The sequence below is a fragment of the Tamandua tetradactyla genome, chromosome 3, assembly GCF_023851605.1.
Source record: "Tamandua tetradactyla isolate mTamTet1 chromosome 3, mTamTet1.pri, whole genome shotgun sequence".
Lineage (NCBI taxonomy): Eukaryota > Metazoa > Chordata > Mammalia > Pilosa > Myrmecophagidae > Tamandua > Tamandua tetradactyla.
In genome coordinates, this window is record NC_135329.1 from 101,249,657 (window position 1) to 101,275,807 (window position 26,151).

Below are 26,151 nucleotides of genomic sequence, written 5' to 3' on the forward strand. Positions count from 1 at the left end.
AAGGGTTGAAACAGATCCTTTAGGAGGCAGTTTTGGTGGTCAAGTTGAGAGATGATAGTGATTTGGACTAAGGTGTTGTGGTAGAGGTTGTGAGAAATGGCTGTACTCAAGACACATTTTGAAGGTGGAGCTGGCAGATCTTGGTGATGCACTCGTGGTGTGAAGAAAAGGGGTTAACAAAAGGTGACACCTTCTCAGTAAAATGTAGACCCAGTTACTGAGATGGTGAAAGACTGGTAGACAAGGAGGTTTGACATATTTGTTGAATGATCTGATGAATAAAATAATCAATGCATCTTCAAACTTTGGGAGTTTGGAATGGGTTCTTTAGTTCTCCTCTCTATTATGAAATGTTAAGAGTATATAATGGTCTAGAGTCATGCTAGATCATTATAAAGTTTCTAGATTTTCAGGGACTGGGGGGTTCAGAAACCATTGAAGAAAAACTGTATTCTTAGGAATAGCATGGTAGAAAAAAATTAAACTTGTGGTCTAAAAGAATTATCACTGGGCTGGAGCTCAGAATATTTTCAGGGTTCAAGTGAGGAATGGAAAAAAGTTAATTAGGCATTTCTCCTCAAGGCCCCTGGCCTCTGCCTTAGCCAGTTTCTTCCACTGATCTACCACTTGAGATGACAAAGTGGAATGAAAATTGATTTTTTTCTTGACAGTGTAGGAATAATCAATTGAATGCTGCCATTTCAGCTGGAACTGGGAGAGAGAATTCCTCTATCCAATTTTAAAGGCTGTCATCCAAATGTATCTTTGGCATATATTACATAATTTAAAAAGCGCAAACACTTCCTTAATTGGCTTAATTTCATCTTGCCTGAGATTTACTGTAGATGAATGAGTAAATCATGTTTACTGAAGATGCAAAAGGTGTAATTTCCATCCTAGGAAACTATCCACCCTCAACTATTCTTTGCCAGAAATATCAAAGTACCTGCCAAGCTTCCTGACCTCCTGCGTTGTTTCACCTCATGATTTTTTACATGTATCTGAAATTTTTTATTTTGTTTTTTGCAAGGATAGGCACTGGGAATTGAACCCGGGTCTCCAGCATAGCATGGAAGAATTCTACCTCTGTGCCACCATCGCCCACCCTGAAATTTTTTATTTTGAAAATGTCACACTAATAGAACAATCACAAGAATGGAACAATGACATCTTATACACTCTTACCCTAGATTCTCTAATTGCCAACATTCTGCCATATTTGCTTTATATGTATATATGCATATAAACATACATGTGCATGTATCATTACTACTGCTACTACTACTATTGCTTTTATTAGGTTTGTTGAACTGTTTAAAGGTTTTTTAATGGTTTACATCTTCCTGATGTATTTTCTACAAACATGGGCATTCTCTTACATAATTGCAGTACAATGATCAAATTTAGTAAATTTAATTTTGATGCCATATTACTGTCTAACATATGTCCATATTCAAAGTTCCAGTCTTGTTGCAATAATAGCCTTTATAGCACTTTTTCTTCTAGTCTATCACATTGTTTTTGTCATCTCATGGCATATTTGATCTTCCTATCTCTACAGTCAGAGCCATTATGTTCAGATATGGAATTTTGCTTCCTTTATTTAAGTAACTAACTACCAATTATTTAGCATCTGTAAAATGGTTAACACTATATTAAGCCAAGAGAGGACCAAAAATAGAGATGAAATTGCCTAGTCTTCTATCTCTTGGGAAGACAATATTTCTATCCAAGAAATAACTAAATTATACTTCCAAAGCAACACACCATTAAGTATGAAATAAGCTAGATGCAAGTGCTTAAAGGAATTCTGAGTTTAAAAAAAAATAGAAAAAAAAATAGAAAGGAGTACTGTAGGGTCAAGATTAGCCTCCAATTCTCTGTGTTGGGAACTGCTCTTTTCCATTGGATACTGAGTTGGAGTGAAATTTGGTCACTGGGAGTTTTTTTAAATTTTTATCTTTATTGTGAAAAATAACATATATACAAAAAAGCAATAAATTTCAAAGCACATCACAAAAATTATGTATAGAACAGATCTCAGAGTTTGGTGTGACTTCAGCTTGTCAGATATTTTCCTTATTGATATGGCAGAATTTTGCTATTATAAGCATGAGAGAGTATATCTGTTTTGTTTTGCTGTTTTTAATTTTTAATTTTGAAAAATAATATATATACAAAAAAGCAATAAATTTCAAAGCACACCATGACAATTAGTTTATTTCAGGATTTGGTCTGGGTTACAGATCCACAATTTTAAGTTTACTTTCTAGCTACTCCAAGACACTGGAGACTAAAGGAAATATCAATATAATGATTCAGCAGTCATACTCATTTGTTAAACCGATCTTCTTTGTTATAACTCCACCTTCTCCTTTGATCTTTCTCCCGATCTTTGAGGATATTTGTGCTATACCCATTCTAAATTTTTCATGTAGGAAAGGGGTGTTGACAGTATGGCATGGAGGATGGAATTAGTTGATGTTCTTGGAGAGGTTGGCCCTCTGGGTTTCAGGACTTATCTGGCCTAGGAACCCATCTGGAAATTGTAGGTTTCTGGAAAGCAATCATCGTGCATGGAACATTTGTAAAATCTCAGATAAAGTCCTAGGTATTCTTTAGGGTTGGCAGGAATGGTTTTGGTTGGGGTTTGGCAAACCATAATAGATAGCAATATCTAGCTGAGGCTTGAGTAAGAATAGCCTCCAGAATAGCCGCTCGACTCTATTTGAACTCTCTCAGCCACTGATACCTTATTTGTTACAATTCTTTTCCCTCTTCTGGGCAGGAAATCATTGTCAATCCCACAGTGCCAGGACCAGGCTCATCCCTGGGAGTCATCTCCCACGTTACCAGGGAGACTTTCACCCCTAGTCACGAGTTTTAAAAAACTCCCTATATAATATTGAAGTGGTGCCTGGGTTAAAAAAATCATTGTACTAGAGTCTAAAAACATCTCAGCAAGCAAAAATAGCTGCGCAGCCTCATGCATTCCTTTAGAAGCATCTCTGACCTCTATCTAACAGATGCCAGTAACACTACCCAGTTGTGATGAACAGTTATGTCTCCAGACATTGCCAAATGTACCCTGGGGTAGGGGGAAAGAAAATATCAACACATTGAGATACGTCATACTGGATTGAGCTTCTTTAGGACAAGTAAATCAACTTCTGAATTACTTATTATTGCATGGCAAGCACCGTATCTGATTTTGCTTAATGAAAGAACTACTGGATCACAGCACTAGATTTCTGCTAATTTGCTAAGTATCCCCCCTATATCCACATTGAATGGGGTTAATTAAAGCTTTTCCCAGTGAGTGAATGAGCAAGGGTTAAGGTAGCCCCATGATATCTTTATGATAAAACAACATTTCAGTCAAAGTTCAAGGTACTAGTTGACCAATTATAAAGCATAAATGGATAAATCGAGTAAGATACACAATTAATTTCAGAATATTTATTATTTTCATTCATTTGAGCAAAATATCATCGATGGTCTGGCAGGGAAGGTAGAATGATGAAGGCAACTGACACCTCCTACTGACAATGGGGACAGCCTGAGAGGGATGTTCTGGGGCCCTGGGTACTGCTCCCCAGGGAGTGATCAGTTTTGTCTTTGAAGAATTTTGAAGAGTCAATTATAATAAACTATAAGGGATCCTGTCTGCAACATATGTGCAATATGCAAACAATCTTTTAATTTGTAGTTTAGTTTCCTAGGTTGCTCAAACAATTGCCATGAGATGGGTTGGGTTAAACAACAGGAATTATACACTCACGGTTTTGAGGCTAGGAAGATATCCAAATTAAGTCATCATCAAGGGGATGCTTTCTCCCTGAAGACTGTGGCATTCTGGGGCTGGCTGCCAATGATCCTGGGCTCCTCTGCCACGTGCCAAGGCTCATGGTGGTGTCTCTTGGTCTCTTCCTTCTCTTTCAGGTTTCCTTTCTGCTTCTTGCTTCCTTTGGCTTTCTTTCTCTTTGTCTGACTTTGATTCTGCTTATAAAGGACTCTAGTTATAGAATTAAGACCCATCCTGGCTGAGGTGGGCCACACCTTAATTGAAGGAGCCTCATCAAAAGATCCTATTTACAATGGGTTTACACTCACAGGAATGGATTAAATTTAAGACATATTTTCATGGGCTACATACAACTTCAAACTATATACCTTGTTTATTTATTTATTTACTTATTTACTTTTGGGCATGGTCAGGCTCCACGAATCGAACTCAGGTCTCCAGCATAGCAGGCGAGAACTCTGCCACTGAGCCACCATTGCCCACCAACCTTGTTTACTTTTACCACACAAGAGAGGAATGGGAAAAACTTTTTTGCATGCAAAATTACCACATTCAAAAATACTATCTTAACATTTGCTAAGATGTTAATGCTAAGTCTAATGTACTCTAACTATATTTGAATAAATTTCCTATTTCATGTGTCCTTCTTTTATATTTAATGATCATAAAAATGATTCTGTGTCAATGATAACAGTTGCTTCAAAGAGATATTAATGAGACAAATGCCTGGCAGGGGCAGGAGCTGAAAGCTTTGGCTATCTCATCCTTTTATACCCACAAAGACCTGATTTTAAACTTCCTATCCATAATTTTTGAACCATAGCTCAAATACTTTGAACGCACAACTAAGAGGACCTTGGAAGGTGGAGTAGCCTTCTAGGTCTCTTAGAGTTTGTAAGGCTTCTCTTTCATCTTAGTTTCCTAGTTGCTATGACAGATATCGCACAATGGCTTGGCTTAATAATGGAAATTTATTGTCTCATGGTTTGGAGGCTGGAAGGCTTGCTTCCTCCCAGGTTGGTGATGAAATTGGCTGGCTGGCAATTCTTGGGGTACTTGGCTATTCTTTCACATAGTGACATCCTCTCCTTTCTCCTTGGGTTCCCACTGACTTTCGGCTTCTAGCTCCTTTCCATGGTTTTCTTTCTATAAGGCCCCCAGTAATAGGATTAAGGCCCATCCTGATTCAGTTGGCCACACCTTAACTAATAATAACATCTTTGTTTACAAATGGGTTCACACCCACAAGAATACAGGTTAAGATTAAGAACATGTTCTTTTTCTGGGGCACATAAATCAATTTACCATACTTTAAAAATCTAGCCTAAAAATATTCTCATACCCAGTATTTCACTCCTTTAAAAAGGACATTTTCAACAGGACTCATTCCTGCCCCACTCCCCACTGACACATGACAAGGCAGTGTTTTGGATGATATGCTCTACCTTAGTGAATAACAGGTTCTTATTGGGTAATTCATATCCTATTTCCCATCTTGAAGCAGCAAAAGGCTCTGTTACTCTTTGCCATCTGTTACTCTTAGTACTCTCCTCACCTCAGCCTGGACTAGCTCATCCCTAGCTTTATCGCTGATATTCTACTATTATATTATAGATCACAGGCAGAATAGGACTTGATAACAATGTTCTGTATTTACTGCTTGGTTCTTATATTTCTACATCTTAAGCCAGCTTCATTGATTGAACAAAAACATGCATAATCGAGGTACTCTTTTAGGCACTCAAGATTTGCAGATTTACCTCTGCTGTAAGAGCAATATCTAATATTCTTCATGTCAATTTCACATCAGAGTCAGTAGTTTGAATACCATATGATGTGGCCTAAACAACAGAAATTTATTGCTTCATGATTTGGGAGGCTGAAGTCCAACATCAAGGTATTGGCAAGGCTAGCTTTTTCATGGAGGCTGTAGCATTTTAACAGGCCTGTCACATGGCAAGTTCTCTTTCCTTGCAACTGTTCCTCTGATTTCAGCTGACTTCTAGTTTCTACTGACTTTTGGCTTCTAGTGACCGAATGTGTCTGATTTTTCTTTATAAGGACCCCAGTCATGTGGATTGAGGCCTATCCTGATTCAATTCAGCCTAATCCAAACAAGATCTCTGAAGATCCTATTCATACATGAGTCTACACCTTAATTAATGCAGGTGTGCTGGTTTGAAAGGATTTATGCACCCCAGAAAAGCCCTGCTTTAATCCTAATCCAATTTCATGGGAGTGACTGTTTTCTTTTTAAACCCTATTCAGTGCTGGATGTTGGAAACTTAGTTAGATTACCTCCATGGAGATGTGACCCACCCAATTGTGGGTATTAACTTTTGAATAGAGGGAGATGTGACTCCACCCATTCCATGTGGGTCTTGATTAGTTTACTGGAATCCTTTAAAAGGGGAAGCATTTTGGAGAAAGTTTGAGAATGATGAGAACAGCAGAGACATGAGAATACAGAGACCACCAGCAGTGATGTTTGGAGATAAAAAAGGAGAACACCTGTAGGGGAACTTCATGAAGCAAGAGGCCTGGAAAGGAAGCTAGAAGACATTGCAATGTTTGTCATGTGTCTTTCCAGTTGAGAGAGAAACCCTGAACTTCATCGGACTTTCTTGAGTGAAGGTAACCTCTTGTTGGTATCTTAATTTGGACACTTATATAGACTTGCTTTAATTGGAACAGTTTTCCAGCTTTAGAACTATAAACTAGCAATTTATTAAATTCCCCTTTTCAAAAGCCATTCTGTTTCTGGAATATTGCATTCTGGCAGCTACCAAACTAGAACAACAGGTATACCTCATTTTATTAAGCTTCACTTTATTGTGCTTCACAGATGCTGTGTTTTCAACAAATTGAAGATCTGTGGCACATCTACTCTATGCAGGGTTACTTGTCTATCAGAGCCATTTTTTCCAATGGCAGGTGCTTACTTCATGTCTCTGCACCACATTTTGGTATTTCTTGAAATATTTCAAATTTTTCATTATTATATCTCTTACATGGCTGGAATGCAATATACCAGAAACAGAATGGCTTTCAAAAAGGGGAATTTAATAAATTGCTAGTTTACAGTTCTAAGGCCGAGAAAATGTCCCAATTACAACAAGTCTATAGAGATATCCAATCAAAGGCATCCAGGGAAAAATACCTTGGTTCAACAAGGCTGATGAAGTTCAGGGTTTCTCTTTCAAGTGAGAAGGCACATGGCAAACACAGTCACAGTTTCTCTCTCATCTCAGAAAGGCACATGGTGAATACGGTCAGGGTTCCACTCTCATCTGGAAGGGCACATGGTGAACATGGCGTCATCTGCTAGCCTTTTCTCCTGGCTTCCTGTTTCATCAAGCTCCCTGGGAGGTGTTTTCCTTCTTCATCTCCAGTGGTGGCTGGCTCATGGACTCTCTGCTTCATGATGCTGCAGCATTCTCTGCTCTCTCCGAATCTCTTTCATTATCCAAAATGTTTCCTCTTTTATGGGACTCCAGAAACTTATCAAGACCCACCCAAATGGGTGGAGACATGTTGTCACCTAATCCAGTTTAACAACGACTCATGATTAAATCATATCTCCAGGGAGAGGATCTGATTACAGTTTTAAACATACAGTATTGAATAGGGATTATTCTACCTTTATGAAATGAGATTTTGATTAAAACATGGCTTTTCTAGGGGGCATACTTCCTTTCAAACCAACACACATATTATATATTATGTCACTGATATAATATCAGTGATCTTTTATGTTACTATTGTAATTGTTTTGGGGTGCCATGAACCTTGCACATATAAGGTGACGAACTTAATAAATGCTGTGTTCTGATTGCTCCACAGAACATCTCTCTCCATCTCCCCAGGCTATCCTGTCCCCTGAGACACAACAATATTGAAATTAGGTCAATTAATAACCTCACAATGCCCTTTAAGTGTTCTAGTGAAAGGAAGCATCTTTGTAAGGCTATAGCTGCATAGTGATTCCTCTGATGGATCTGGGTAAAGTTGATTGAAAACTTTCAGGAAATAATTCACCATTCTAGATGCCACTAAGAACGTTCATATTTCAAGGGAAGGATCAAAATATCAACATTAATAGAAGTTTGGAAGAAATTTATTCAAACCTTCATGGATGACTTTGAGGGGTTCAAGACTTCAATGGAGAAAGTAATGGCAGATGTAGTGGAAATAGCAGGAAAACTAGAACTAGAAGTGGAGCCTGAAGATATGCCTGAATTACTGCAATCTTAAGATAAAACGTTCATGGATGAGGAGCTGTTTCTTATGCATAAGCAAAGAAAGGAATTACTTGAGATGTAAGCTATTCCTGGTCAAGATGTTGTTGAGGTGACAACAAAGGATTTAGAATACTACATAAACTTAGTAGATATAGCAGCAGCAGTGTTTGGGAGAATTGACTCAAATTCTGAAAGAAGTTCTGTGGTGTATAAAATGCTATCAAACAGCAGTGCACACTATGGAGAAATCCTTCATGAAAGGATTATATGGTCCTATTTTAAGAAAGTGCCATAGCCTCTCCAACCTTCAGCAACCACCACCCTGATCAGACAGTAGCAATCAACATCAAGGCAAGACTCTCCACCAGCAAAAAGATTACAACTTGCTGAATGTTCAGATGATGGGTAGCATTTTTTAGCAATAAAGTATTTTTTTTATTAAGCTATGCAGATTGTTTCTTAGACACAATGCTATTGCACTCTTTTTACACTATAGTGTAAGCATAATTTTTGTATGCACTGGGAAACCAAAAAAATTGTGTGACTCACTTTATTGTGGTGGTTCCCAACTGACCCCTCAATATTTTTGAGACATGCCTATAATTACATTTTCAAAGGTCCTATTTACAAATGCAGTCAAACTCCACATCCACAGGAACTTGGACTGATATTTGAACATGTCTTTTATGGGGGTCTTGATTCATTCCCCAACACCATCTCATACTTTCCCTTGCCTACCAAGCTTTAGTCACAACTGACCTTCTTTCTTCAACACATCAGCTGCTTCTTCCACCTTGATTGTTTTCCAGATAGCTATTTACATTGCTGGTTCAAACTCATGCTTAAAAAAAGTCAATACATTGTAAATGTATCCCTAACCAATCCTTGAGAACTGGCTTCTCCTAGTTACTATCACATCTCTGTGTTTATTTCATTCAGAATGTTTATCACAAACTGTTGAATTATTTGTCTATTTGCTTGTTTATTTGTTGTCTACCTCCCCCTTCTAGAAAATAAGCTCCAAAGTATCGGGGTCTTACTTGTTTTGTTTATTGCTATATCTCCAATGCCTTGAATAGAACATGGCACATATCAATAAATACTTACAGAACCAATAACTATATCTTCCACATTGTTTAGTAAAATGCTTGAAGGTCATACAAGTGACCATCTGCCATGGTCAGATTCATGTGTCAACTTGGCCAGGTGGTGGTGCCTCTTTGTCTGGTAGGGCAAGTGCTGGCCTGTCTGTTGCTATGGGACATTTCATGGACTTAAATCATGATTACATCAGCTACATCCACAGCTGATTGCATTTGTAAATAGCTAAGGGTAGTATCTTCTGCAATGAGTGATGCTTAATCTAATCACTGGAAGGCTTTTAAGGAGGATTCAGAAGAGACCGTTTTTCTTCCTGCTTCAGCTGGCAAGCCTCTTCTGTGGAGATCATCCAGACCCTTCATCAAAGTCATCAACTTCATAGCCTGCCCTATGGATTTTGGACTCTTCCATTCCTACAATTGTCCAGCTAGTCTCTCCTGAGAGTCTTTTGAGGAACTTCATCAAAGTTACCAGCTTGTGGCCTGCCCTACAGACACTGGACCCTTACATTACCACAGTTGCCTAGCCAGCGTCTCCTCAGAGTTTGTTGTGGACCTTCATTGGAGTTACTAGCTTGTGGCCTTCTCTACAGACCTTGGACTCTGTGTCCCCACAGTTACATGAGACACTTTTATGGTTTTGCTTTGTTATTTTTTTTGCAAGGGCAGGCACCGGGAATCGAACCTGGGTCTCTGGCATGGCAGGCAAGAATTCTGCCTGCTGAGCCACAGTAGCCCGCCCACATGAGACACTTTTATATATTTTATATCTAAGGATATTTCCTGCTGATTCTGTTTCTCTAGAGAACCCTAGCTGATACACCATCGATAAACACTTCTAGATGAATTGCAATATGAGCATGTATGACAGGAAACAATATTTCTATAGTATTGTTAGATACTTTGAGTTCTAGTTCTATAATATTTTGTTCTTTGAAGTTACCTAGGTTATCTAATTTGTTGTTGTATAGTTGTAGTAATGCCCTCCATTTCATTTCTGATTTTAGTTTTTTGTGTCCTCTCTTTTTGTCTTTGTCAGTCTAGCTAAATGTTTGTCAATTTTATTGATCTTATTAAAGAACTTTTGGTTTTGTTGATTCTTATTGTTTTCTTAATTATTTCATTTATCTCCTCTCTAATCTTTATTTCCTTTGTTCTGCTCACTTTGAGTTTAGTTTGTTCTTTTTCTAAATCCTCCCATTGTGAGTTTAAATCTCTGATTTGAGATATTTCTTCTTTTTTAATGTAAGCATTTAGAGCTTTAAATTTCTCTCAAAGCCCTGCCTTTGCTGCATCCCATAAATTTTGGCATGTTGTGCTTTCATTTTCCTCAAGGCATTTCCTAATTTCCCTTGTGATTTCACCTTTGAACCATTAGTTATTTAATAGTACATTAATTTCCACATATTTGTGAATTTTCCTGTTCTTCCTCTCTTACTGATTTCTACCTTCATTCCATTGTAGGTGAAGAAGATAAATAGTATAATTGAAACATTTATTGAGACTTATTTTGTAACTTGCCGTATGGTCTATTCTGGAGAATGACCCAGGTATGCTAGAGAAGAATGTGTATTCTGCCACTGTTTGATGAAATATTCTCTTTATATATAATTATGTGTTGGCTGTGGTTGGTTTAGAGTATTATTTAAGTCTTCTATTTCCTTATTGGTCTTCTGTCTACATGTTTCTATATGTTATTGAAAGAGGTATATTGAAATCTCCTTCTATTAATGTAGAACCATCTATTTTTCCCTTCAAATCTGTCAATATACACTTTGTATGTTTTGGGGCTCCGCCATTAGGGACCCATAAATTTATAATTATTCCTTCTTGTTGAACTGATCCCTCTGTCAGTATATAGTAACTTTCTTTGTCCCTTGTAACTGATTTTGACTTAAGGTTTTTTTTATCTGGTATCAGTATAGCTACATCAGCTTTCTTTTGGTATTTGTGTGATATATATTTTTCATCCTTTCAGTTTCAATTTACCTGTGTCTTTAAATTTAAGGTCAGCCTCTTATAAAAAGCATATAGTTGGGTCATGCTTTTTAATACATTCTGCCAATCTCTGCCTCTTTTTTTTTTTTTTTAGCTTTTTTATTGTATAGTATAACATACATACAAAGCATAGAAATAAAAAAAGCGGTAGTTTTCAAAGCACTCTTCAAAAAGTGGTTACAGGATAGATCCCAGAGTTTGTGATGGGCTACTATACGATCCTCTCATATTTTCCCTTCTAGCTTCTCCAGAATATAGGAGGCTAGAGGGCTTAAATACTTTTTTATCACCACAATAGACTTTTTTCCCTTCTTTTCTTGTGAACAATAACATATATATATAAAAGCTATAAATTTCAAAGTGCAGCACCACAATTAGTTGTGGAATGACTTTGACATGGGTTACAATTTCACAATTTTATGCTTTTACTTCTAGCTGCTCTAAGATACTGGAGACTAAAAGAGATATCAAATTAATGATTAAGCATTTATATTCATTTGTTAAGTCCTATCTTCTATGTATAATTCCACCATCACCTTTGAGCTTTCCATACCTCTCTTTGGGGTTGCTTGGGCTATGGCAAGTCTAAATTTTTGATATTGGAAGGGTCTGTCACTAATATGGGGTAGAGAGATGGAACTATCTCATGTTCTGGAGAGGCTGGGCTAGGTTTCAGGACTTATCTGGACCAGGGACCCATCTGGAAGTTGTAGATTTCTGGAAAGTTACTCTAGTGTCCAGAATCCTTGTGGAATTTTATATATTGCCCTAGGTGTTCTTTAGGATTGGCTGGAATGGTTCTGGTTGGGGGTTGTCAGGTTATGATAGGTAGCAAGATCTACCTGAAGTTTGCATAACAGCAACCTGCAGAGTAGCCTCTGGACTCTATTTGAACTCTCTTTGCCCAATCTCTGCCTTTTGACTGGAGAATTCAATCCATTTAAAGTAACTACCAGTAATGCAGGACTTTCTTGTCATTCTGCTACTTTGTCTTTGTAATTCTTATACCTTTTTTTGAACCTCAATCCTTCTGTTCATACCTACTTTCAAATTTATTTGATTTTTTTGGTACAGTGCCATTTTGTATCTCTTTTAATTTCTTTATGACTGTACATTTCATTTATTTTCTTTGTGGCTACTATGAGGCCAAAATTTAACATCCTAAGTCTATAACAATCACGTTTGATTTGATACCAACTTAACTTCAATAGTAGCACATACATTGTTCCTATACCCGTCTGTCCTCCTAACTTTTTGTTGTACTTGTTAAAATTTTTATTTTATACATTGTATACACAAAACTATAGATTTATCAGTACTCTTTATGCCTCTGTAGTTTAGAACATGTATGAAGTAAAAGTGGAGTTATATACCAAAAAATACAATAGTACTTGGGGCATTTATAATTATCCACATGGTTACCTTTGCCAGAAGTCTTTATTTCTTTATGCTACTTCGACCTAATGTCTAGTGTTCTTTCATTTCAGTCTGAGCAATTCCCTTTAGTGTTTCTCATAGAGCAGATCTAGTGATGACAAAGTTCTTCGGCTTTTGTTTATCTGGGAATGTCTTAATCTCTCCCTCATTTTTGAAACAAGTCCCACCAGAAATGCATTTCTTGGTTGGCAATTATTTTTAGCACTTTAAAGATTTTGTTTCACTGGTTCTTATCTCTAGGTTTTCTGATGAGAAATGCGCACTTAATTTTATTGGGATTCCCTTATACATAACTCATTGCTTTTCTCTTGCAGCTCTCAGAGCTCTCTTGTCCTTGTCCTTGGATAGTCTGATTATTATGTGTCTGGTTATGGCTCTCTTTGAGTTTATCCTGTTTGGGGATCATTGAATTTCTTGAATATGCTTATTCATGTATTTCATCAAATTTGGGAAGTTTTTTACCATTATTTCTTTTAATATTCTTTCTGCCCCTTTCTCTCTTTCCTCTCCTTCTGGTACTCAGTGCGTATATAGGTACTGTTAATGTTAGGTATTCCACAGGTCTCTTAGGCTCTGTCCACTTTAAATCTTTTTGTTTTCTTTCTATTTTTCAAACAGAATCATTTTAATGGTCTTGCTTCAAGAGCATTGATTATTCTGCCAGCTTCAGTTTCCTCTATGGAATTTTTCATTCCAGTCATCTTGGACTTTAACTCCAGTATTTGTCTGATTTCTCTGGAAAATCTCAAAGAGAATCCTATAGTTCATTCATTGTTTTCCTCATATGCTTTAGTTCTTTCTCATTGTTTTCCATCATCTGCTTGACATATTGAAGATCATTTTTTTAAAGACTTTGTTCTGGTATGTCCAAAATCTCATCCTCTTCTTTGATGGTTTCTGGAATTTTTATCTCAATCCTTTGGATGTGTCATCATTTCCTGTTTGTTTGTTTGTTTTATAATTTTTGTAGTGCACTTTATGTTTTAAAATTTTAAAGTACTTAGTCTTGGATTTTAGTCTCTGAGCTCTCTGTTCATTACATTATTATCCAGTTAGTGATATCTAAAAATATCTCTTATTTAAAAGCCCTTAGGTTTGCCTCCCATGCAGATTAAAATCCAAACTCCCTGGCCTAGTGTTTAGAGCACACTCTAATCTCACTAGAATTCACTTGGCCTGTCTTATTTCCCACTGCCTCTCTACAGAGATGCAGTCTTCTGCCAAACTGGTTTTATAACTTTCCTCTGAACACACCCTTTTCTATGGTTCATACTTTTACTCATCTAGGAGAAAAATCTTCCCTACCCCTGTCAAAATTCTACCCATCATTAAAATCAAGTTCAGATTCTACCTCTTTCTAAAGCTTTCTCCATATCTACCTGAAGAGATGATACCCTCAGAACTCTGGTCCATCCCCTCAAAGTCATGGCATGAATGGCCATTAATCAAGCACTGTCTTGGGATACCTGATCTATCAATGTCTGGAACTTTTATTAAAATCTTTGTTAAAATCTCGCTCTTCTAACCTGTCTGTAAGCTCCTTGAAATTCTTAATAGTTTTTATACATCTCAGAACCCTCCACACTTATGACTTCTACTAAAATTTATGATTTACCCTATAAAATGCAGTAAGGTTGAAATTCACAAGAGGTCTTCCATATCCATATATTTTTAAAACAATTTGTTTAAAACAATTTGTTTAAAAAAATGTATACCTCAATCTCTTCAACAGCACCTTACAAACAAATCAAATTTTAAAATATTTATTGAGGTGACCGATTGCCCAGAACTCAGAAAGATCCTTGGAAATTACAGAATTATCATAGGCAGTTTCAACTATTACCTAGAGACCCCAAACATCCATTACATAGTCAGCTATAATCTTCCTAGGATAAAAATTTGAATTATGGTCTTTGATACTGGTATATAGGAGAGTTAGTTCCTGATTGCCTTGTACTACGAGCATGACTTTGCTTTTATATTCATATTGTGGCATATGCACTTTACTGGAGAAATTATATTCCCCAGAGCATAGTTTGGGAGATTTTTTGACGATGTTAGGACCTATCCCTGATAAATCTTCAGGGTCTATTATCTGAGAGATTTCAAAAGTTTTAGAGAGTGATTGACTTTGTAGATTAAAAATGAAATTAATAAAAATAAAAGATCGAGCTTTCTAGTCTGGTAAGTGATGGTGCCAATTGATAGAAATGGAGATGTGGGAAAGAAATTAGGTACAAACAAAAGTTCAAGAGAGCAGCATGTGCAAGTTCATTTAACAAATACTGACTAGCAACTCTGCTAGGCATAGTTCTATATGCTGAGGATGCAGGGTGAACTTAAAAGACAACTATCCTTATTCTTGTGGAATTTCTATTTGAATAGGTAGACAATTGGGGGGGTGCCAAAAATACACAGGCGATAGACAACCCCAGTTCAATCACAGAACCCTGCAGTCCTGTTTTTGCTTTCTAAATATAAATCAGGATACTGGCCAGGCCAAGTCCTTTTTTTTTTTTTTTTTTAAATTTTTTATTGATAAACAACATACAAACACAAACATTCTTAACATACAAACATTCCATACATGGTGTACAATCAATGGCTCACAATATCATCACATAGTTGTATATTCATCATCATGATCATTTCTTAGAACATTTGTATCACTTCAGAAAAAGAAAAAACTCATACATACTATACTCCTTACCCCCCCTCATTGGGCACTAGTATTTCTATCTACCCAATATATCTTAACCTTTGTTTCCCCTATTATTTGTTTATATATATATATATATGTTTATTTATATGTGTTTATATATAATCAATATTTTTTACTCACCTGTCCACATTTTAAATAAAGGGAGCATCAGACATGAAGTTTTCACAATCACACAGTCACATTATGTGACTTAATATATTTTCATACACTCATTTTCAAGAAACAAGGCTACTGGAACACAGCTCTACAGTTTCAAGTACTTCCTTTAGCCACTCAGATATACCCTAAACTGAAAAGGGATATCTATATAATGGGCAAGAACAACCTCCAGAATAATCTCTCCACTCTGAAATCTCTCAGCCACTAATATTTTATTTTTTTTCTTTTTTCTCTCTTTCCGCTTTTGGTCAAGAAGGCTTTCTCAATCCCTTGATGCTGGGTCCCGGCTCATTCCCGGATTTCTGTTCTACGTTACATTTACACCCCTGGGACATTTACACCCCTGGGAGTCATGTTTCTCGTAGGGGGGTGGGGAGGGCAGTAGGTTCACTTGCCCTGTCAGCTCAGAGAGATGGACAAGTCCTTTTTGATATGGGTTATTCAAAAGGTCAAGTTTAGGAAAGAACTATGTAGCATAATAATTGCTAACGTTTATGGAGCTCTTCTTATGCCCTTCACATATGTAAACTCACGTAATCCTGGAATAATATGAAATATCAGGTGGCGAAGGTACTATCATTATCCCCATTTTTTTTGCAATCTTATTAAGATATACATTCATATACCATATTATCGTCCAAAGTGTACAATCAACAGTTCAGAGTATCATCATATAGTTATCCCCATTTTTAAGATAAGGAAACTGAGGACCAGGGAGATGAACGCACTTTGTATGTGACCCGCAGAGATGGGGTCTAGTGTATCTACTAACACTCCTACACCACTTTGTTTTTCGATTCTCTACTAGAAAAATGGTAATCGAAAGTTTCGGTGTCGAACTTTTGTAAAGAGTTGATAGCTTTCATTCCAGGACTGAATCATGCGGGCGCTTCACCACCTCCTCCTTCTCTCCCTCCGGCTCCAACTACTCAAGCCCTATTTTCCACTCTCCCGATCCTTCCTGGCTTCACCGCAGTTTTTCACTCGGTTCTGTCACCTGAACCAAGAAATCCCCTGCTCTGAGCCGCTGCGTTGCCCTGGAAACTAGCCCTTGCGGAGTCCGCCGTCGCGCTGCCGTGACGTAATGGCGCGCCGCCACCTACGGCCCGTGGGGCGGGGCGGCAAGGCCAGCTGGCCGGGGGCGGGGTCCGGGCCAGGGCCAAGGCCAGGGCCACGGCCGCTGCGCAGCTCCAGGCCTCCGGGGCTGTCGCTTCCTGCTGAGTTTCTACCCGTTGTCCGCTTCCAGTTATACAGGGCACAGTAGAGGCGGGTGGCGTTGGCGGCCTCCCCCTGAGGGACACCACGGCTTCAGGGTCTTGGCCTCCACCGCAGCGCGATGTCGGGCGCGGCGACGGCTGTGTGAATCCGACGCCCCGGCCGCAGCGCTGGGCGGCGGCGGGGCCGGGCCGGGTTCGCTCATGGTGCCGCCACGACGCCATCGCGGGGCAGGAAAGCCAGGTAGGCTGGCAGGGGAGGCCCCGAGGTTGTCCGGAGCCAAACCTGCGCTGAGGGCCCCCGAACAGCCCCACCTCCAGCCCTTGGCAGCCGACGTGTCCTCCCCGAAGTAGTGACGGTCACTGGAGGCGATTGAGGGAAGGGCTGTCTGGCGTTTCTGTACTCTTGCAATTGAGGAAGCTCCCGCTCCTTAAGACTCTCACTCCCTGGGGGTCTCCCTGGAGTGGCGTCACTGGTTTAACTTCTTTTTTCCCGCTCATAAGGAGGAGGATTCTCTTTAGCAGCTGTTTTCCCCCCTTCTTGTGAGTTACTGTTTTCGATCTAAAATAAGTAGCTGTGGTGACAGGAGTGAGTGGGTGGAGCTTGGAGGATCCTTTTTCATTACCACGTGAGGTGATTGGAAAGGTGCCCCCCAAGAGCCACAACAAATCACTTCCTGTCAAACAATCAGATTCCACTCGAGTTAATCAAAGACAGAGAAAAGACACTTTTTAGAAACAGGCATGTATTTAGACCCCTGTGCCTGGGGTGAATTCCTCTAGAGAGAGGCAGAGGGAGTTCTGTGTTTATGAAAATCAAGAACCTATTTTCAGGCTGTTACTTATTCTTAAATATGCCATATGTTGACTGTTTTTTTTTTTTTTTTTTTCCTGCACTGGATACTATTTTGACCTTAACCTGAAGTGTACAGTGGATAACATGAAAGTAGAGGAAAGTGTTCAATTATATTTAGCACACTTTGGTATTTTTCTCTCATTTGCTTTCATTTTAAAGGTGCAGAGTAAAAAGATTTTAATGAGCCTTATTTTGAGATGTTGATATTATATGCATCACTTTGTTGTTGTTTTAGGTGTGCTGAGTCCTTCACCTCCTTTTAGGCTCAAATTTGCCAAGTTTTCAGCGATTGCTTTTGAAGATCTCAGAAGGGCCCTTAAAATAAGGTAACGTCCCCACTTTTAATAAAAGGTTTTTGTACAGAACATTTAATGCTAGCAAGTGTCAAGATAGTTCTGTTAAGTGGTTTTCTCATTTTACATACTTTTCCAAAAACATCTCTAATGCAATTTCTGTTTTCTAAAAAACAGACTGCAAATGGTTTGTGTATTTATCATGAACCGAATGAATTCCCAAAGCAGTGGTTTCACTCAGCGCCGGCGCATGGCTCTTGGGATTGTTATTCTCCTCCTTGTTGATGTGATATGGGTGGCTTCCTCAGAACTTACTTCGGTATGTAATTCTTCTCTAAAAATGATGTTCCGTTACAGCAATCTGTAGTATCTCCAGTCATTACTATCTCTTATGCCTACTAAAAGCAGTATTTTGAATATTGTTGAATAATTTTATTTTATATTGAATTAATGTTAATTCAAATTAAAACTGAAATGGTACCTTTTGTGTTTCATATGGTTTTCTTGTATCTTTTAGAGGCGGTAATTTGAAAATAGAGACTGTATACAGTACATATTTTCTTAATGTTTGAAGATGTTTCTGTTCTTTTTTTTTTTTACATGGGCAGTCACTCTGTTGCTCTTTTATGAATTCACTTTTTGTATTATTTTCATCCATGATGATAAGCAATCTGTCACCATTTAGTAGCAAGTTGGAATGTTTTGGACTAATGAATAAAGTGATCTGGCTTCTCACATACAGGTCTCTATTATGCACATACATGGATACATGCAGATTTATGTTTTCTGACTCACATTATTATGACATACATGTTATAAAATTATTGCCTTTTAGTTAAATTTTATTTTGTTTTTATGGATGGCATATTGGTAGTAATGTAGTATTTGGGGTTCACAAGCTGTTTTTGTTTCCCTATACTTTTGTAATTATCTTTGGTTAATGATCCCTATAAAAAGACAAGCAACTCTTATTCTTGGAGATAATGCATTTCACCTTCATGTTGCACTGTTAAGGCAAATATATAAATATACAAAGGAAACTAGCATTTATAAAATGAACTTACATTCCAAAAGAAGCAGTATAATATTGCAAGTCTTTTCATGTACTAGCTAAGGAAATAGTTGACATTTAAAGTAAACAGTTGACGTTGACATTGTATCCAAGATACTTAGAAAAAGTTTCATGAGTAAATAGATTTTTAGCCTTTGTAGAATTAAGGTTTGAAATACAAAGGGCCATTTATTTTTCACTTGAAACTTCTGTGGCCTTCTTTTGAGTTAATATTCTATAGTTTAAAGTCAAAGAAATCTCTAATATTGACAGGGAATAAATAGTTTATTTTTCATACAGCAGGTAATAAGATTTAAGACAAAGACCATCTGATTATATTATAATTTAGCAATCTACATCTAAGCAAGGAAAAAAGTTACTTGTCTCTATTTTTTAAAAAGTAAAATCTGTTAAAAAGAGGACATTTTATAACTTGATTATCCGCGAGCATACATGAGGTGTCCAGTCCTTTTAGTCAGCTGTGCTCATAAACCATTGAGATAAATTGTGTATTTCAGAAAGAAAATCAATCTTTTTGTTTTTTTAACATACAAAAGTAAAGTATAATGAATCTCTACATACTCATCACTCACCTTTAACAATTATCAACATCGCTAATCTTGTCTTACCAACTCTTCTTGGATCTTTTTTCCTGGAGTATTTTAAAGCGAATTCTAACCATTATGTCACTTTACCCATAAATTCTTTCATATTTTTCTAAAACGGAAAAGGACTTTATTTTTCGAAAACAAATCACCATACCGTTATCACAGCTAACAACATTAACTATAATTCCTTAAAGTCATCCCATATTTAGATTCCCCCAGTTATGTAAAAGACATCTTTTGTTTGGTCTGTTAGGATCTAAACAAAGATTGGACATTGCATTTGTACTCTTTTGAGTTCCTTTTATTCCTTATCCCCCCCACCCCTTTAAGTTGACTCCTATACCTTCCTTATTATCATTCCATTTCATCGTTTTGCTTTGGGCACAAGATCCCCCACCTCACTCCACCCCCCCACTCCAACCCACCTCCACCTCACCCCACCCTACCCTATCTTATACATCTGCTGTGCTATTCCTGGATTTGGCCATTTGTTCATGGAGCCATGATTTCTTTTGGAGTGAGATGGTACAGACCACCATCCACGTCCTTCAGGGGCTCATTACTCTTGGGTTGTCTTTTCTTCCAGGCGGTTTCTGTGTTTTTTAGCAGACAAAATGTTTTTTAGCAGACAGAAAAAAATGTGTTCATAATTATATTTGCAATTTAAATGAAGGATAGAGACTTTTATATTAATTCCTAATTCATAAAGTTTCTTTTGCATTGCATTCTATCTTGTGGTTTGGAGCCTTACTTTATGCTATTTCCTTTATTTGATCTAAGTCTTCTTGAGCCCTTCTGTCCCAGTCTTGAGCCCTTCAGTCCCAGCTGTGAATTGTCTTTTATGGCAGATTTTTCCATAACCTCCAAATTGGTCCTTCTCTCTTTGAAGCTTTTATACCCATTATCACGGTACCTGACACATTACGTTGTTTTCTTTCGTGTCTGCTCAAGGCAGAAAAGCCTGTCTTATTCTTCCTTAGCCTCCAGCACATGTCCTGTTACATAGACTGTGTTACAACCTATAGGTCCTGTAGGTTCTCGGTGAGTGTTGAACACAACTTTTTTTGTGCAGGTTGTTGCTGCTTTGTTTAGGGATATTATCCTTTATATGGATGGCCAAAACAATATTCAGGAGTGGATATAGAAAATTTTTATAATCCCTTTTGAGCTTTCCCTTCCAGATGAATTTCTAGAGTTAAAAAAAATCATGTAATGGATTTATTGCAGTTGAAATGACTAACAAGGTTTGAAGTCATCTCATAGTTGTCTGTTTATTTCCTTTACAGTATGTTTTTACTCAGTACAATAAACCATTCTTCAGCACCTTTGCAAAAACATCTATGTTTGTTCTATACCTTTTCGGCTTTATTATTTGGAAGCCATGGAGACAACAGTGTACAAGAGGATTTCGAGGAAAGCATGCTGCTTTTGTAAGTTATTCATTTTTCAGTGTTTGATGAGGAGAGAGTTTATTTTTCAAAGTTTAAGGATATATTAGTTTCTTTAAGGTCAGTCATATTTAAGTTATTAATTTAAGTGAATGAAGGTAGCATAAGAAAAACCTGCTTTTGTACAAATGTTTAAGTTTATTCTTCTGATCAACTTAGTATTGTAATATCTTGGAAGACGTTGAAGGTACATAATCACTTTCATCGCCATTACATCCTCTGAGTTGTTAAAATTTCTCAAGTAGCAAAAATCAATTAATGTGGAGAGGAATATGAAAAGTAAGGAATACTGTTTGCAGACTGGATGAATGTTGTCTAATTGGTTGAAAAGTTGATTGTGAAAGTAAAATAATTCAAGATTTTAAATACTAAAATGAAAATAATATATTTCAGGACATGTTTCTGATGTTTGGGTAATCAGATTATCTTCTTTCATTGATGTAGCATAACATGCTGATTCATAGTGTTGAAAGAAGTGATAGTTTACATAATGATGTATTTTCCTTGTGGAAGGAACTTTGGATTTTGAAAATGAGGAAATATAAAAAATGTGCCTTCTTTAATCTTTTTCTCATCTTTTATCTGTATAATGTTTTGGGAAGGGGTATCAAAATAATATTATTTCTTGTTATATAATGAGTATATTCTTGAAAAATTACTCATCAGATTTTGTCAAGGGATTTTCAGTAATCCCAGGTGAAACCTAGAAATGTACGCTCATGTGCCCATCCAAATTTAACTTGGCAAAAACATAAATAAATTTTACTTTGCAAAAGTAATTAATGTATATTATAGAAATGTAGGTATGTTCTAATATTACATGTAGAAATACATGTGTATTAATACATATATGTATTGAAAAAGTTAGAAAATATAGAGGAATAAAAAGAAGATAATAATCCTTTATAATTCTGCTATTCAAGAAATAACCACTGGTAATATTTTGGCATAGATTCTGCCATATTTTTTCACATGTATTTTTATTTTATTTTATATAAAAATGGAATTATACTATTTTGTTCTATTTAATAACCTCCTTTTTACACCTAAATAATATATTATGAAAAATTTTCTGTGTACTTTAATATTACTAGAACATTTTTTAATGTTAAATATTTTTAAATTTTAGTAGTGATAAATGTTGATTGTTGAAGATAAACTATGGTAACAAGAAGACGAAAAATAGCCTACCCATAATCCTTTTACCTCATACTATAAGTATTTGGTACTTCCTATAGTTACATGTATATATGTGTATATTAAAAAATATTTATAACAGATAGATTTAGTCTATACAAAAAATATGTATTGTTTTGTAACCTGATTTTTTTCACTGGAAAGATAAAAGTATCTCTCCAATTAATAAACGTGTTGTTATCGTTCCTATTTTATTCAAGTAACCTTTACAGTTAGATTGTTTTTTTCTTTTGACATAAATAAATAGGAACATCTTTATACATATCTATAATTACTTACTTACGATAAATTCTAAAATCATAGTCATTGGATAAAATGTCAAGTTTAAAGCTAAATTACTTTCTGAAATGGTAGCACCAATTCATACTGCTGTTAGCAGTGTATGAGAGTGAACCTTTACCAAAACCCCCAGATTTGGTAGTCTGGTAGGTGGATTGGTCTCTTGTTTTAATCTACATGTTTCTGTTTATTTTAAGATATATGTTGTTCAGTGGAATTCTTTTTTTTTTTTAACTTTTTATTGTACAGTATAACATATTACAAAGCAAAGAGATAAAAAAGCAATAGTTTTCAAAGCACTCTTCAAAAAGTGGTTACAGGAGAGATCCCAGAGATTATCATGGGCTACCATACGATCCTCTCATATTTTTCCTTCTAGCTGCTCCAAATTATAGGAGGCTAGAGGACTTAAATACTTTTTATTATCACAATCGACTTTTTTTCTTTCTTTTTTGTGAACGATAACATATATATATATATAAAAGCTATAAATTTCAAAGCGCAGCACCGCAATTAGTTGTAGAACATATTTCAGACTTTGACATGGATTACAATTTCACAATTTCAGGTCTTCTAGGTGCTCTAAAATACCAGAGACTAAAAGAGACATCAGTTTAATGATTCAGCATTCATATTCATTTGTTCAGTTCTATCTTCTATGTATAATTCCACCATCACCTTTGATCTTTCCATACCTCTCTTTGGGGTTGTTTGGACTATGGCAATTCTAAATTTTTGATATTGGAAGGCTCTGTCACTAATGTGGGGTAGGGAGATGGAACTATTCGTTGTTCAGGACAGGCTGGGCTAGGTTTTAGGGCTTATCTGGACCAGGGACCCATCTGGAGGTTGTAGGTTTCTGGCAAGTTACTCTAGTAGCCTGGAACCCTTGTGGAATCTTATATATTGCCCTAGGTATTCTTTAGGATTGGCTGGAATGGTTCTGGTTGGGGTGGAATTCTTTTTTGAGTTGTCTATGTGTTGCTCATTTTTCTACACTGACTCAATTTTTTTTTATCTTTAAGAGCATGGGCTCTGGTGTTTGAATCCTGCCTGCTCTGTCACTTGCCAGTTATGTGACCTTGGGCAAGTTAAACTTTCCAGTCTTTGGTTTCTTTTAATTTGTCAAGCAGAGTTAATAATAGGATAATTGTAGGTATTAAATGAAATCGTGCTTGTACAGCTCTAGCACGTTTTCTCAAAGTGTGCTCCAGACCCTGGGATCCATTTAGGGAATATTGAGGTCAAAACTATTTTCATTGTGACACTAATATGTTAATTGCCGTCTTCACCAATCCACTCATCCTTTCCCTATTAATAAATTTTGGAGTAAGATTAACCTGGGTTTTAATCCTGGTTCTGCTACTTGGATGAAATCTTTAAGCCTCAGTTTCTTAACCAATAGAATGAAGGTACTAATACCTACTAATGCCAATATCTTGGCATATAGTGTTCAGTCACTAGCTTCCATCATTATTAATAATAAGCTCATACAGGTCTGCTCTCTATTTTTAGTTCTATTCCTTTGAGCTGTGTCTGACTAGTACTATTTTATAACATGAATTTAACTGAGTTTAAGTTCCATGTTCTGTATTTAGTTTGCAGATGCTGAAGGTTACTTTGCTGCTTGCACAACAGATACAACTATGAATAGTTCTTTGGTAAGTGTTTCTTATCAAGAACGGAGCAGGTGGAGTTGAGCCATGGCAGGAAGGACTGAAACAGCTTCAGTGGCACCACAGCTATAATAAGATTTAGATAAAGCTCAATATTGGGTACCCTCCATGAAAATTGTAATTTGATGCTTTGTTTCTGAGGGACATGGAGCCTAGTGGTAACAGTTCAGCTCCCTCTGGGGAGAGGGAGAGAGGAAATGAGTTAAGGCATGAGATTGTAAAGAACATTTCTTTGTTTCTTATCAACTTTGTCACTTCGTATTCATTATTATATCATCATTTAGAAACAAATATATACATTTTTTTCCTTAGAAACAAATATTTTTGCCTGGCAATGAGATTATATATGCAGATTGTTCATTTCTTTGTTCTGCAGATATTTTTAGAACACCCATATATATTAGGCATTTGTTCTAAGCTCTGTAATGTAACTTGTGTTCTAGTGTGTGAGAACAGATATCTGTTAGTTCAGGTAATAAGCAAGCAAATAAGTAATTTATAATTTTAATGATCTGTAGTGTATTTGGAGACATAGTTCTTTTTTTGCCATCACTAAGACATCTCTTTAAAATGTATTATTGGAAAAATATTTCCTTTCCATCCAATCTTTGCATTCTATATAAGAAAACTTTAAAATTTAATACCAGTTTGTGAACAGTGGCTTGGTGATCTTATTGACTGTCTAATTTTTTGAACTTCAGTGGCATACAGGGTAGGTTACTAGGTACTATGAAGACTTTATGAAGCTTAGAGACCTTTAGGGTGGACATATAATTTAATAGCAACTGTCTCTGTCAGTGTAGAAGCATAGTTAAGAAGGCAGCCTGCTCTTTTAACTACTCTTCTAGTTCTTGCTGTTGTCTGTAAGCTCTGTATTCCAAATTGCTCTAAGCCAGAAGTTGTAATAAAGGGTTCAGTATAACAAATAAACTATATTTATTTCCAAGTTTTGTGGGCTCTTCACTTATCGAGTATTTTTTCATTGGCATAGTTCTGTTCCTGGAGGTAAAAGAGAAATCAAAGATGTAAAAAAAAAATTTCTGTTAATGTAAGAAACAGCCGAGTTGGAGAGTTTTGCCTTGATATAACTCATCTGAGAACATTTGCAAAAGCACTTAATGAATTTAGAACCACCTAAAAATATAGACACGTATGTCATGGTCAGACAACCCTGGCTTTAATTTTAGTGTCTACCACTTGGTTGTTTTATATCTCAGGTTCTAGAAAAGTCCTTTTAAAATAACTGTGTCAAAAGGTTATTGTGAGGACTAGTGAGAAATATATATTTAACTGTTTAGGACTTGGTACCTGGTGTGTAGTAAGAACTGATAAGTGGTAGCTTTTTTTTTCTTCTTAATTACCAGGAATTTTTAGTTTTATTGACTCTTAGGCAATAAGAGAAAACAATATGGCAAATATAAATACATAACATATATTATCTGTTCATTGTCTGCCTGCCCTTTAGACTGTCCAATCATTGAGGACAGACTTTATCTTACTCCCTCTTATAACCTCAGGACCAGAACAATGACTGACATAGTAGGGGCTCATAATATTTATTTGTTAAAGAAAAAAAAAGAGAATAGGTGAAAGATAATCTGTTAGCTGAGAGTTCTGTTTTTATGGCATTTTTATGTTAAATGTCATACTGTGTCAGTGTTGTATTAAACTGCTGAAGTTTAAATAGATTCTTTTCTGTCATTGTACCTGTATAGATCAGTTGAGTTTCCTTTTTAAACGTTGAAAGTGCATTTTGGGCAAGTTAATGCTGAAACATGATAGTGAACAGCTGGTTTTTGGACGGTATCTGGTCTTATCATTCTTTTAAGTTTTAGCAATATCATCTACTCTAGTTGCTGTTTTTATTTGTTTCTGTTGCATTTCAGAGTGAACCTTTGTATGTTCCTGTGAAATTTCATGATCTTCCAAGTGAAAAACCTGAGAGCACAAACATTGATACTGAAAAAAGTAAGAAAAACTTAGGATTTTGTAACTTAGAAATGGGTGGAAAATTTACCTTCATTCAGGCCACCTCAAAATTTAGTCATTCTTTGGATCAGTTGTGTT

The 26,151-nt window shown here is 36.5% G+C and overlaps 1 protein-coding gene across 6 annotated transcripts in view; it reads left to right on the forward strand.

The window, feature by feature from the left end:
• Positions 1–16,601: 16,601 nt before the first annotated feature.
• Positions 16,602–26,151, forward strand: part of SLC35F5 (solute carrier family 35 member F5) — a 53,617-nt gene continuing 44,067 nt past the window's right edge. For 2 of the 6 annotated variants that reach the window (XM_077153584.1, XM_077153586.1), the window contains exons 1-6: positions 16,602–16,920; positions 17,768–17,858; positions 18,003–18,144; positions 20,771–20,914; positions 24,007–24,069; positions 25,971–26,052. In XM_077153584.1, coding sequence (XP_077009699.1) covers positions 16,881–16,920; positions 17,768–17,858; positions 18,003–18,144; positions 20,771–20,914; positions 24,007–24,069; positions 25,971–26,052 — 562 coding nt within the window. In that variant the 5' untranslated portion in view covers positions 16,602–16,880. Of the gene's footprint in view, positions 16,921–16,989; positions 17,220–17,292; positions 17,419–17,453; positions 17,660–17,767; positions 17,859–18,002; positions 18,145–20,770; positions 20,915–24,006; positions 24,070–25,970; positions 26,053–26,151 lie in introns of those variants that run through there. The other 4 variants (XM_077153588.1, XM_077153587.1, XM_077153583.1 and 1 more) reach the window with 4 other exon arrangements.